Raw genomic sequence first — 14597 nt, 5'->3', positions numbered from 1 at the left:
TCTCTGGATGACAGAGTTTTTATTAGCATACTCTGGTAGCAAATGAGACCAGCCAAAGGGAAGCTTTGCACTGATAGTTAATGCTCATGCAGCACCCTGCTGGGAACACTGTTTGTTCCTATGCTGGTCAACGACCGTCTAATTTCTTGTTTAGCTAATCATGCAAAACATAATCAGAATTACCCTAAGCTCTGTGAGTTATTCTGCGAAAAGGGATATAGCTGGCTCACAAACATGAGCTTACACCAGGGCCAAGTGGCTCCCGTCTCATTATAATCAGCCGTCACTGAACACAATCAGCTGAGGACATGTTAATATTTTAATAGCCGGGCCAAAGAGAATGGCATTTCTACAAGAGGAGGTGAAGTTGGCACACTAAACTAACTCTACATTCAGACTGCTGGGAGCCAAGTCACCTTGTCACTGTCCTCAGGCCAATTTGAGCTATCTGATTGGCAAGAGTAATGTGTTATAGCATGAGTGTTCTGTATAGTACAAGTGAAAGTGATTTACTGCTGTCAACGGTTATAAAACATTAAAAAAAATGTTCAGCATATGCAGTCAACCGTCTTGTCTCAGATCATCAAAAGGATTCTGACGGCAGCTGAGTATTACCAGATTTATTTTAGCGTTTAGTGACCAATTAGCTATGGGTCTTCTCATGCAAAACGAATGAGTTGCTCTGTTTCATCAATACCAGCGGAGTCTACTTTGCTCATTTGAAGTCGGACAGACGGGCACATTATCGCTCCAGTTTCTTGATTCACTAATTCTGAAGTTTCTGACAGGCAGGATGCCAAAAGTCAGACAGGCTTAGCTGCTGTCAGAAATGTGAAAAGAAATCCATCATGCAAATTGAGAAATCCATTCGATCATCTGAACAGGACGTGGTGGAAGTTGTCAGTGAGCTACAAACTGAAGTCATTCATTTGTTTCATTCCATTTAGCAGATGCACCAAATCAAAAGATGGTAGATGCGATAGACAGATGGATAGAGAGATAGATAGATAGAAAGATAGAAAGATAGATAGATAGATAGATAGATAGATAGATAGAATTTAGTGGCATCTAGTGGAATTGACTTGGCAGAACATATAATATTCATAAGTATGTTTTAATTAGTGTATAATCACCTGAAAATAAGAATCGTTGTGTTTTCGTCTCTGCTGGATTTCACTAAATTGTACATACTGCAACTTTAAGTGTACATTGAAACATAAATAATTTAAAGTATACTCATATGTAACAGTAAAGACAGTATTTGAAAGATTATATACAGATGAATTTGACATATAACAGCTGTGATGGATAATGTAATAAATAAATAAAAGTCCAGGTGAGCAGTTTGTCTTCATTGTCCGAGGAGTTCCCTCTGCCAACACAGAGGAGAGTCATTGTACAGACTGATGGCAGCTAGCAGGAATTACTTCCTGTAGCGTTCTTTGTCACAGTGGAGCTGAAGAAGTCTCTAACGGAAAGTGCTCTGCTGTTTGACCCGCAGGTCACGGAGGGGATTCGGAATGTTCTCCATGACGCTTACTAGTTTGTTTATCCTCTTCCTCTCCACAACCAGCTCCAGTGTATACAGAGGCTTCCCCAGCACAGAGCCAGCTTTCATGAACAGGTTGTTCAGCTTATTAGTGCACCTGGCTCTCGTGCTGCTGCCCCAGCAGAGAGCACCAAAGAATAATGCACTGGCCGCAACAGACTGGTCAAAGATTTGCAACATCTTGCAGAACAGGAGCTAAAGGATCGAAGTTTCCTCAAGAAGCAGAGTCTGCTCTGTCCCTTCCTGTGGACATCCTCTGTGTTGCATTTCCAGTCAAGTCTGTTGTCGAGACGGACTCCAAGGTATCTGTATCCCTCCACCACCTCCACCTCTTCTCCATGTCATGCCACAGTGGTTTTCACGCGTACAAAAAACCGCACAGTTTACGCCAGGTGTCCTCTGAACTGTTAACAGGACGAAGTACATGCTCTCTAAGTAATTTCAGTTTTTAAAAGTAGGTTTTGAAGATAGATATCATGACCCTTTTTCTTCAACACTTCTCCTCAGTGAAACTTTTGAGTTTGAACCAAACAAATCCTGACATAAAAGACACAAGATGTGTCTCTGGTTTCTACACTGGAGGGAAGCCAACATCTGGTAAGCTATGATGCAGCAGCACAGTTGACAGAAACAAGACTGGCCAAGTCAGACAAGCCTTCAGGGCTTCTTTGAGTTGAGCCTGAATGATGTAGAATATGTGTTGACAAGAGCGAGTAAACTCAAGATTTAACACAATATTTTTGTGTGTTTGTGATTATGTGAAGTAACAACATCCATTTGGATAAACTAACATAGTCAAAACTGATAGTTAATAGAGAAATATTGCAATAACTCTTTAAATCCAATTACTAAAAGGTGCGCGAAACATTTAATTAGTAATGTTTCTTTACATCAAACATCTGGTGTACATTTGTTTAGCATTGTTGATGAGTTATTCTGCCTTATTGTTTGAATTTTTATCAATTTTTTTTATCAACTTATCAGTGCATTTGTTGCTTACAACAGACATAAAATGCCGATATTAGATGCCATCATTTTATTAAGTGACCCTAAATGTGACAGCTACGACTTCTTGGGCTGAATTTCTTAATGACATCCGGCTCTTTCAGGTAGATTCATCTTTTTATGTTATTTTTAACCTCACAAGGGACAATAACCATTAAAAGAAAGCAAAAAAAACCAACAACATTTGACTTCCTTGAAATTCATTTCAGAGCATTCAACCATGCAACAACATTATGCCCTCTTAAGATGAAGAGTACTCTGTAGTAGTGCTGTGCTTAAAAGGGAGACCTCTGGTTAAAAAAACGCAAGCCACATGCCACAGCAGAATTCACAGCAATAAAAATTACATATTTCATGAATTCTCAGTGTGCTCGTTCCTGCATTTGAATTCAAAATTATATATCTTGGAGGACGAAAGGAGGAGGGGCTCAGATTCATCATGACACATCTTTGGTATCTGAGTTGACTAATAGCTTCTCATAAATGCCAATGAGGGAATGAATGCATTTGAATGCATTTACACTCACTTTCAGTTAAAGCAAAGTAGCTCAAAATCTGGTGTTAATGCATCATGTGTTAAAGGTCCCACAGGTACAGGTGCATACAGTACTTTCTGTATATTTTATTTTACTTTACTCACTTAAATTATCACAATTAAGCCTCAGAACTATTACATTAGGATGTCCTATATGGAATAAGTTGATTAAAAATAAATTATATATTTTTTTGACTGTCTAATCTGTTCAAAAGTGGACTTTGAGTACAACCTGGTCTTTTCAGAGTAATGTATTGTCTTGATTTTCAGGAAAAACCTAAATTTTACCTCTTAAATGTCATTTGAAACACATATGTATCACTTTCCATCATTCAAACAAACTGGGCTACTGTTTCCCTCACTGCCGCTGACAGCAGCACGCGGCTTAATGGCCGTCCAGTGGCCTAAATTAATTAGCTTACCTTGAAAAATCCATAGTAACATCAGCAGGGCTCGAAGTCTCGTCTTTATCTCCATGGCACAACATCCACTGGCTGCTCCGGCAGGCAGGAGCTTCTTCAAAGTTGATACCACACACTCACTGCACTCCTCAACCTCCCGCTTAATTGTCTTCAGGTAGCAATTAACTGTCCGCTACAGAAACCAGAGAGGCAACGTCTGCACATAAAGCTTTCTCTCCTCTTCCCATCCCGCCTACAAACAGCGGCTGGCATCGCAGAGCGCACCGGCGGCTCCGTTCGCCTTCACTTTACAAAGCAGAAAGAGGTCAAAACGCATTCAAGTTTTCTTTATCTTTTACTTCTATGTTGAATCCAGTCTGATTTACTTCTGCTACCCGTCTCTACCTGAGTGTGTGTCGCTCCTGGTCCCGCTCACAGTACTACAGTGAACTGTAGGAGCTTATTCACCTGCCTGAGCTGCTCGGTGACGCCCCCTGCCATCAGCAACACACAAAACCTCAACTGCAGCTCACTGAGAAAATATCTCTCATTTATTGGGCAGTTAATCAGTTAATATAACAACTATTTTTGTACCAAAAATGTTGTGTTATTTAGTTTGGGTTCTTTTTTATTGGAGCAGCATATAATAATGATAATTAACATGCATGCATTGTTTGTTTGCTTGTTTTTGTCTTGAATGCAGGGCTGACCCCAGGGACCCAAACCCAAGCCCCCATCTCACCTCTGGGAAAAACGTGGGTGCAAAATTCTCCAAATCACATGTAGGAAATATAGAAATATTTTTTTATATCGTGTCAGCATCTTGGAGGATCCAGGGAGATGCAAGGGGAATGTATTCATATACACACATAACAACTGAAGAAATAAATGAACAAAATACAGTTGAATGAAAAAAATGCTGCCAAAAACCCAGCAATTCACTGCAATTTTGACAAGAAGATGACACTCATTTAAATGTAGTTGGCTGAACTATGTGAACCTGTCATAGCTGAAGTTCACAATTGCTGAGGTGGGATTTGTATTTTGGTATTGTGTTGGCAGTTGTCTTTTGTATAAAATTGCTGTGTGCTAAACACTCTCAAGTGCAGTAAAGCTTTATTTGTATCACCCCTCCACTCTCTCTCACTCTCTCTCTCTCTCTCTCTCTCACTATGTTTCCCCTCTTAACAATTTGTTGACGCATTTAAAATTAGCTTTGCAAGGTGAAAAGTCACAATAAAATAACTAAAATAACTTTTACTATAAGAGTGGGTAGGAGTTCTCCAATGTCCAAAAACATACTGTTCAGTAAGATTGGGAAGCACAAATTGCACATACAATAGGTGTGTGTGGATGCTTGTGTGTTTCAGCCCCCCCCCCCACATCCGTGCACAGGATAAAGCAGGTGTAGCCTGTGCACCTGTAACCACATCCAACAGTGATGTCATGGAGTACTGACGCACACTTTTACATCACTGCAGCAAGGAGAGAAAGAGTGTTAAGTTGATCTTTAATTTACTTTAAACTTACATTAATTTACATTTTGTTTTTTTGGCCGCTCAGGTTCAGCGCAAATAAGCTATAAATACAACACTGACATGTTATCACCATTTAAGTAGATATGGAAACTTAATGGCAAACAGTTGTCTATTAAAGGGACTCATCATTTGTAGTTTTTGTTGTGTCTCTGTCAGTGACGTTTTGCAGGTGAACCAGAACACTCAGGTCGTGCTGTTAGTTCAAAAACTGTGGCTGAGCACCACTATTAAGATAAAGAGAGACAGTCATAGTCCAGCCCACTCCTCTGCTCAGATATCATACTAAACACAACAGCACACTATACAAAATACTATAAGAAACCATCAAAGAAAGCTGGAGTTGCAGGATCTTAAAGCAGAGCTACATGTACCCTGCTGGTCTGGTTTAAATTGCTTCACTGATTGTGCTGTGCAGCAGTAATATGAAGGAAAAAGCAAATAAAACAAATATGGAGATGGGTACTGTAAGCAGATACTCAGATACTTTTAACAGACCTTTGTGACTTTCAAACAAGAAATGCTAAAAGTCGCTTTAAACAAAGGCACATAACTGATTATCAGTGATCAATGCATGGATGAGAGCAGTGAAAGTGAATCAAAACTGCTGTATAAGTGAAATTGCAGCCATGAAAATGAAACAATGAGCTGAAAGACAATGTAAAGCTCATAGAGCTGAGAGGAACTGATCCTCTGTGGGTTTGTCACTACAAGCAACCCCTTTCACGTAACATGTAGTGACTTGATTCAGTGTTAATATAGAAATATTGATTGTAGCAGCTTTTGATAGATTCTTGGACTTCACATTTCTAATTTGCTTGTTTGGGGGCCTGGGGACCCAAAACAGAGGCTTTGTTTCAATAAATGCCTCAGAGCAGCTTTAATAAATAAAAAATTAATGTTGGCTAAGATTTGAGTATAAGATGGACCAACATTACATCCATACATATCTGGAAACATTAAAATAATGAATTCACCCTTTAGAAAACACTCAAACACACTTTGGTCTATATAAATGTAATGTCAACTCAATTATCATGCATTACCTGATGTATTACAAAGTCTAATTCAGAGCAGAACCGAGAGTCACAGGTAAAAGTCTCGCAGGAACACATAGTGCAGTCACTTATAAAAGAAAGCCAGAGCTGCTGTGGGATTTTACATTGTAATGAATAAATCTGAGGTCCCAGCTCAGATCACAATAAATGGGTCGTCAGGTGAAATATTAATGCAGGTGGGTCGCTGTCTTGTATTTTTAATGGAATATAATTGATTTATTACATGATATTAAGCATCACATGTTTTCTGAGAGCACTGCCCTCACCTCAACACGCCGTCCCGTGCACACACATGATGCCACTAAACCCTCATTCACACACAGAGACGGATTTGTAAGGCGTGTGTGTTTGTGTTGTTTTGTTTTTATATCTACTTCAATAGAGTTACTGTCTGACAGGCAGTTACACTCCTGACTTATTTATGTTGTTCTCATATTGTGGAACCTACTGTCCCCTGTCATCTCCTATTGTTGTCAGATTTTAAGGTTACACTTATAGTTTGTAAGTGCTGTCTTGTGTTGCTTTTTATGAATCGTACTGCACCTGAAAGGACAAATACCAAGAAAAAAAAATGAAATATTTCGGATCAAAATGTGTATTTCTTGTTCAAAAACGACTTTTATATCCATGTTTGTTTGTGACAAATGTGTAAATCCTGAACATATACACTTTAGAAATTTGATGTCAGTGCAACGTGTGAATAATTGATCACTTGAACCAAGAGTGAAAGAAGCACCCGTATGAAACTGCACGGCTTGCATGTTCAGGCCTTTTCCACCTTGTTCCCCCTCAGTAAGCGACATTTCCAGTAGGTCAGGTAGATTTTTAGAAACTCATTCGACAAAAAAAATGTTAAAGGCTACTTCACCGCCTGTGCTTTCGTGCGGCATGCACATGATGAATGTCTGCACAAAGCACACTGACTAAATCTAATCTTTGCTGGCATTTGGTTCGAGACATGTTTCTGGGGTAGTATTTTCAGTATCTGATTTGTGTCACTTTCGGCGGCTATCTATATAAGGAAAAACACTCCTCACAGTTTTCCTGAATACCTCCATTGTTAAAGTTGGTGGAGATGCTGTTATCTCGCTGCCAGATGGGGGCAGATGAGCTTAGCCTTGACGGTCGACTCCTACATGGCATGACTGACTGTCTTTGTAGCATCAATTTCCTCCTTGTTGCACTTTGTATTTTACAGTGACTGAAGACAACAGAGTGATGGATGGCTGGTATTTCTGTCGATTTCCCCTTGTGTGTTTTATCTGTTGTTTATCTTTGTTTTATTTATTTGACTGTGAAGCACTTTGTGACTGGTGTGAAAGGTGCTATATAAATAAACTTTACTTACCTCCTTACTATTTCTACAAAGTGCAGAGAGTTCAGATCAAATGTTTCAACACTTTTGTGCCATCTAGTGGCCTACAGCTGAAGTGCTGATGTCTCTGTGCATTTGTTCATTACCTCTGCAGTACCTGCTTTTAAATTTTATGGGTTGGTGGGTGTGTAGCAGTGGATGGCAACAGGGAAAGAGCCTGGACAGGTCAGCAGTCCCTCACAGGGCTAATGCAGATTAACAGACAATCACTCACACTCACGCTTGTACCTGTGGGCCGATTTTAGCCTCCGCTCCTGACACTGCACGTCTATGGACGGCGGGAGGACACGCCCAGAAGAAATGCACATGGTTGAGGACATGAATCATCTTAAATATGGCCACAGCAAGGAATCAAACCTGTGTCCTTATTGTTAATTGGCTGTTTTAACCACTGACCATTGACCATTATACTCACAAAAGAGCATCCCAATGTTGAAAAAGTCAAGTCTGTATTCATTTTTGCTAACCATCAGCTAAAATCATTTGGCTCAGGGTGGAATTGCTGATATTAAAGTCAAAAACGTGTTTTTCTTCGTGTTCCTTCAGTTGGATGTTTGAGCTTCACTGTGCAGAATGATGTATGTGCAGAGTTTGACACTGGAAGGATGTTTTCACTTTCAGCTGCTGAAGGAGGAAAGTTTCTCTGTGCTCACCGAAAATCTGAATTAAAGGCGAACGTGATTCGTGACATCACAACCAGTCTGGAGCCAGTCGAGAATCAGTAAACAACGTACACAAGTGTGATATAGAGACTTGAAGCCTTCAGTGCACAAACACTGAGAATGGACTGTACAGTGAAGCAGGAGACATCTTTAAACTTTTTAAATGAACAACATTTACATATATTAATAGGTTTCACTGAGGGAGTTGATGTCATTTTAAGGATTTTTAACAAATTAACTGGACATTTTTTTGTGGAAAACACATCACACACAATTTATTCCAAGCAGAGGAAACATGTCCAGAGGGGACATTTAAATTAAATTGGATAGGTTCTGTAATTGTCTAACATTGTTATTACACACTGATGAGATTGGACTCCTTTTCTCCATGAAAGGTCCTGTTATTTGACATTGTTAGCTCTATTTCAGCTGCTTGTTAACAGAGAATGCTGACATTATTCTGTTTTTTTTCTCATTACCAACAACGCCCATGAAACGTCCAAAACCAACAGTGTGTTGGTCAATCACTCAATACCTTCTGACATCTTGTCTGTCGTACTCAGCCTCAAGCTCATTCGCTGCCATTAAAGACATAAATATTGGAAAAACACCTCACAAATACAGTATACATTCTTATTTCTTAAAATTCTATTAAATAATTTCAAAACAGCTGGTCACTGTAGTTTTCAGCAAAAGTTACAAACAGGAGTAAACAGTGTATTGGCTGAGGACTATTTTCAGCTGCGTATTAATACATATTTGGTGCTCTTCAGTGAGCATGAGTGAGTATGTGGGATTGCCTCAAAATAAACTACAGTGACTATTTATATCATAATGAAGGAACATGTCACCTAATGCTACAGTGAGACTCGATTATTTTTTTACTTCTTTTTCTTTTTATTAGATTGTTGACAATAAGATAAAATATAGAATATCACCAGACTTAAGTTTTAATTGACTCCATGTTTACGAACTCTTAATGTGCAGTCTGTCAGTGGTGAAACCTACAAATACCGATCTTTATTTCAAATGGTTGAGGTGATCTATAACTGATGAGCATCCTTTAAGCTACTTCATGAGAAGTTTAAGAGTTTAATTAAGAGCCTAATAAATGTTTCTAGATTTATTTTCTTTCACCGTCTGTAATGTTGTTGACTTATTTTGTCGCATTAATCTATGTACCTATTGTCAAAGAGGATTTTTGGCATCATGGTTGATTATTTGTAGGTTTCTTTCAAACAGTTTTGGCCTAGTTCAGGTTTTCTTATAGCTGGTGTTCACTGATAAGTGCTTTTCCGACAAACTAACATCACCACACTGCCATCTAATTTGAAAAAGTATATAAAGGTAATAATAATAGCACCGTCAGTTGGATTGCAAAGGATGACATTTGGATAAGTGACATTAAAATCCTCCTACACAAAAATCTCAGCAAACATAGACTATAATTGCTTCAGTTACCTCTTCAGCAAATAGAGTCCCATGGTAAATACAGCGGCATGAAATGAAAGTGACACTTTGAATTCTTCTAGCATGTGAAAACTTTCTGCTCATGTAAAAATATCAGGCATGAAAATAACGCTCACACATGGATATCAGCAAAAGATATGAGCTATCAGAGGACATTTGCAAACATATGAATAAGTTCTGTTATATCAAAATATGAATTGGAATGACTCTGCACTATTGAATTCTTGTAAATTCATTCTCTGTGTTGAAAAAGCCCTCTTTTCTTACCCGTATGTGCTGGAATCATCAGTGTTTGTAGGTGACTAGAGTTTGAAGAATGCTCACTGTGAAATCGGAGCTATTAGTTTGCTCTGGACATTGACTGCTTCCTTCCTACATTTCCATTAAAAATGTAGGAGTCACACTGACACGCTCATATTGTGCAGCGGGGAGAAGCAGCAGAGGGCTGTGACAGTCGGGCCGGTGAGTAATCTCAGTCGGGCTGTGTGTGTGTGTGTGTGTGCCTGTTAAAGGCTGGATGCCTGCCACATATTTGGTGATATGAGCCCTCTGTGTAATGGGCCTCCTGTCATTTATCACTCTTTACCTTCATTACAGAGGAGATTAGATTTGGACGAGCATAAGGAATATGAAAATGACCTTGTCTGAGCCTAAGACATGCATCAACGATTTATTTTTTTGAGGACGAGATAATCTAATTCTGCTTGTGCAGCACAATAAAACATATTCTCAACTATGAGTTCGACTCTTTGCTTTGTTAAACTGTAAAATTTCCTTTTAAGTCTGACATATGCATGGATCCTTGTAAACCACTGAAATGTGACTCAGCATGATTATGCACTGTATTTGCACCATCCTGGTTCTGTTTCCCTCCAAAGGCTGAAAACAGTAGCGATTCTGATTCAATCTTAATTGGCAATTTGCTTCACACCAGCATTGCATCTGCTTTATGCACTCCCTGTGATACTTCACAGGACAACTGCTTTGTAGCTCAGCACGACAGAGAGCCTGAAACAAGACAACTGTTTTCTGATGGTTTTTATTATCAAACATCTGAGATCCTAAAAGTGAACCCAGGCGTCTGTGGGAACAAAATGTTTTCTTTTGGAGAAAGACAAATTGGATTAGGATTTACAGATGACAAAAAGGAGCATGAAAAGACATTCAAAGTATGAGAAATCACAACTGAGCCTCGCCAGTGTCATTGTATATCTCAGATGAGATGCTTTCTTCAGTTTTTAATAACAGCCGCCTGGAGAGGATGCTCTGACTTGCCCTCTCATAATGAATTTCATTCAAAAGAAGGTGATAACAAGCTGAAAAAAAAGAAAAAAAATCAGGTGCATGTGTACAAAAAGATATTGCTGTTTATGTATATATAATCCTGAATAATATGGTTCACAGATGCTGCTCCAGCTACAGCACATACACATGAAGAGGTCCAAATGTTCTGAGATATACATTTATCTGAGCTGTTTTCATGGTGCAGTTTTAAAGATAGTGGAAAGACACATGAATGATCTGTATAGAGAGTTTTCACTTTGTATTTAAGAAGTCTGACTCACTATCTCAGTATTTTGACTTTTTTTCTCCTATTTTTTAACTTATCTTCTCATAATTCTGACTTAGTAAATTGGGGAGTAAAAATTAATCATAATAATGAGATAAAAAATGTAAATTATGAGACAGTTAAGTAAAAATGTTGACCTTTTATCTCATAATTTGGACTTTCCATGAGCGTTTGAAGACTAACTTCTCATCCATTTTTTTTCTTTTCCTTCCAGAAATGGGTTTCTATACTTAACATATGTATCAATCAATAAACTGCAAAATCTTTACATTATAGGATTTACAGAATGTTTAGGAAGTAGATCTAAATATTGTAAAAGACTACATTTGGGAAACTACATTTCTTCAGTAGTTGAACAGTGTAGCATGAACCTGGTGTATCTAAAGAATAATGACAAAGTCCTTGTCACCAAAGACTACTCTTTTCTCAATTAACTGGTTAATAGCTTGGTCTTTAAAATGTCAGAAAATGGTGAAAATGTGTATCCTACTACTCCTATGATGTATGTGATTGTCTGACCAACAGTCCAAAGTATTCAGATTACAATCATAGAAGACTAAACCAGCATATATTCACACTGGAGAAGCTGGAAACTGAGATTTTTCATTTTATAATTGACTCAAAACTGTTAATCAGTTATCAAAATTGCTTCTTTAATTTCCTTTCAAAGACTAATGAATTAATCAACATATTATATTATATATTATCAAGATGCAGCTTGATACCAAAATGTAGGTATTGTAGTGGCACTGGTATAAAAAAAAAATCAAACTATACCCAACTCTGGATAGATTAGCCTTAACCAGACAGTGAGCCAGGCAGGCGTCCTTATGGCTATTTAGAGCTGAATTGATTAATCAGTAAACAGGAAATTAATCAATATCAATTCAGACAATTGATTATCATATTTAAAGAAAAAAAATGCCCCAAATTTTCTGGGTCCAGCTTCTTAAATGTGAATATTTGCTTAGTCGCCTCAGTCTCCTCATGCTTTTGGATTATCGCCCGGAAAAAACTAACATTTTGAATATGTCAAACCAAATCAAATCAAATAACATTAATCAATAATGAAAATAATCACTAGTTGCAGCCCAACAATTTTCTGTATTTACTCTGTATTCATGCTGACATGTATTGATGCGCGTGGTTCTGTCTGTGAACTTGTGAGAGTCTTTATATTTCCTACTGTTAGATTAACAAATGAATCTGCATCAGTATGACTTCTCCACACTTCTTTTGTTTTTTGAAACATGGTTTTCAACCTTCAAATGAAAAATCAATTTTAAAAAAACATGTATCTCTGCTGGCACTCATGCCGACTCGTGCAGCACTGATACCTCTCAGGAAAAATGTGCAGTTATGACTTTAATCCAGCAGAGGTCTCTCCTGTGCCTCTGTTGGAATCAGCCATCAATCTGACCACTGAGTTCAATCTAAATTAATCTTTTTCCTCCTCTGTTAGACACTCTGCCTGGCTCTTTTTTTTTTTTTTTTTTTTTTTTTTTTAAATAAACCTGTATTATGTACTGTTGGATGAGGTTGTTTGAAATGTTCACTCGCTATTTTGAGTAGTACATTCAGTGCTGAACAGATAAAATTAGCACATAATACATAGTATAAGTACAAAATAACACAAAATTCGCACTTACACAACCGCAGTTGATTGAGTCTGTTTTAACTGCAGCAGATGCACAACATGTCTCCAATATTTTCACCACAGATACATGGAGCAGAGGCAAGACTTGAGGCCTGTGACGTATAATGTTGCAGAATAGATAAATGGGCTCTCAAGCATAAGTGGCAATTACATGAGAGGTCTATTTGTACCAAGCAATCAGCAGCTGAAGATGTGGAAACTGAGAAGTCATTTTTTCCCCTGTTCTTTTCTCCAAATATCAGAATCGGCGGATGATAAGTGGAGCTCATCTCATCTAATCTAAGTTGTTTCACCATCCCACAAAACAAAGTGTATTTTAATTGCGTTCACTTAAAAATGCATTTTTCTCCCCAGAATTCACAGAACTTACAAAAAAAAGGCACTAAAAACAGCAAACAGAGCTGCTGTCTAAAGCTACATACATTTTCATTATACAAATAACAAATCTACAGAAGCCACAGCGGCATGTTGATAGATCACCAAGACTTGGCAGAAATGAGAGGCTGATGATGAATTAAGTCACTTAAAGCTGTGAATATGCATGAATACATGAGGCAAATTATGATTTGTTGTGTTTGATATCACTGCTTCTGCTTACTGCATCATAAAAAGACAGAAACGACATGTTGGTAAGTCAAAATTATGAGATACAATGTCAAGATTTTGACGTTTCATCTCATAATTCTGAATTAGGTCAAATGGGAATTTCCTTTATTTTTGTTTTCACTAATACTATTTAATTATTTTGACCTTTCATCAACTAATTAGAATTTAATATCTCATAATTCTGTTTTAGTACGTCAGAATGTTAGTTATCATATAACTGTTATATTAGTTATCTCATTTTCACTTTATATTTAATAATTTTGACTTACTGTCTCATTATTTTCAAGTTTTATCTCCTATAATCTAATAATTTTGACTCAAAATCAGGAGGTCATGAAGTATAAAAATTTGTCCGCATTACAAGATAAAAAGTGCAAATTCATTTCATGACTGTTTAAAGACCAACTTTTCATCTATTTTTTTCTTTTCTTGGTGGAAATGGGCTTCCATACTTAACACGTGTATCACACAATAAAATAATTGTACATGTTACAGCATTTGCAGAATTGTGAGGAAGTAGCTCTGAATATTTTAAGAGAACACACTTTAAAGAGCATGCGGCGAACTACATTTCTTCTTGGTTTTAACTGTCGTGAGAGCACAGGCCTTCATTTGGGAAAAAAAATATACGTCAAATGAGTCGAGAGGAACTGTAATATTTATCACACAGTGTACTGTGCTGTAAGTAGCCTCACACAGCTCATTATATCAGAACAGGAGTCGGGGCTCCTCCAGGGCTCTTCCAGCCCTATGCACAGCTCAGTACAAACAACTCTTAGACAATGTGACACTGCCATTTAAGAGCATGACAAAAGGAGGGCTGTGTTGCCATGTATTGCTCCCTCTGCTGGCAAGGCTCCTAAAACATTAAAAAAAAAAGCCAAGCCTTTAAGAAAATGTTGCTGTGATAGTTGCTTACCTTTGCATTCTGGTGCATTGGATGTAAATGACTTGCTGTTAGGCCTGCGCTGCTGTGACACTCAACCTATAAATAAACTCTGGAGTCCTCCTGGCTATCTGAAGGTCCTTTTCACTTTCTCCCTTTCTCTCTCACACACACATATTTATACACACGCACACACACACACACCCCAGGAAAACAAAAGCCTTGCTCCTGTGACTAATGAAACCTGCTGACAAGGTATCTTAGCAGGTCAGCGGCGCAGACTCTCGA

General features: G+C 38.0%; 1 protein-coding gene and 1 long non-coding RNA gene across 3 annotated transcripts in view; one reads left to right on the top strand and one right to left on the bottom strand.

Moving 5' to 3' along the window:
• Positions 1-3952, bottom strand: part of esamb (endothelial cell adhesion molecule b) — a 48649-nt gene extending 44697 nt beyond the window's left edge. The window contains exons 1-2 of one of the 2 annotated variants that reach the window (XM_042414934.1): positions 3896-3950; positions 3512-3796 (exon numbers count right to left, since the gene is read on the bottom strand). In XM_042414934.1, the coding sequence (XP_042270868.1) occupies positions 3512-3566 (55 nt within the window). In that variant the 5' untranslated portion in view covers positions 3567-3796; positions 3896-3950. Of the gene's footprint in view, positions 1-3511 lie in introns of both variants that reach the window. The other variant, XM_042414933.1, reaches the window with a different exon arrangement.
• Positions 1170-10275, top strand: LOC121899250. Its single transcript, XR_006096658.1, has 4 exons — positions 1170-1851; positions 4194-4245; positions 9986-10052; positions 10188-10275. It is a non-coding gene; the product is annotated as an uncharacterized LOC121899250 (long non-coding RNA).
• The last annotated feature ends 4322 nt before the right edge of the window (positions 10276-14597 follow it).

Source organism: Thunnus maccoyii, chromosome 6 (assembly GCF_910596095.1).
Source record: "Thunnus maccoyii chromosome 6, fThuMac1.1, whole genome shotgun sequence".
Classification (NCBI taxonomy): domain Eukaryota; kingdom Metazoa; phylum Chordata; class Actinopteri; order Scombriformes; family Scombridae; genus Thunnus; species Thunnus maccoyii.
This window is presented reverse-complemented; position numbering and strand designations above follow the sequence as displayed.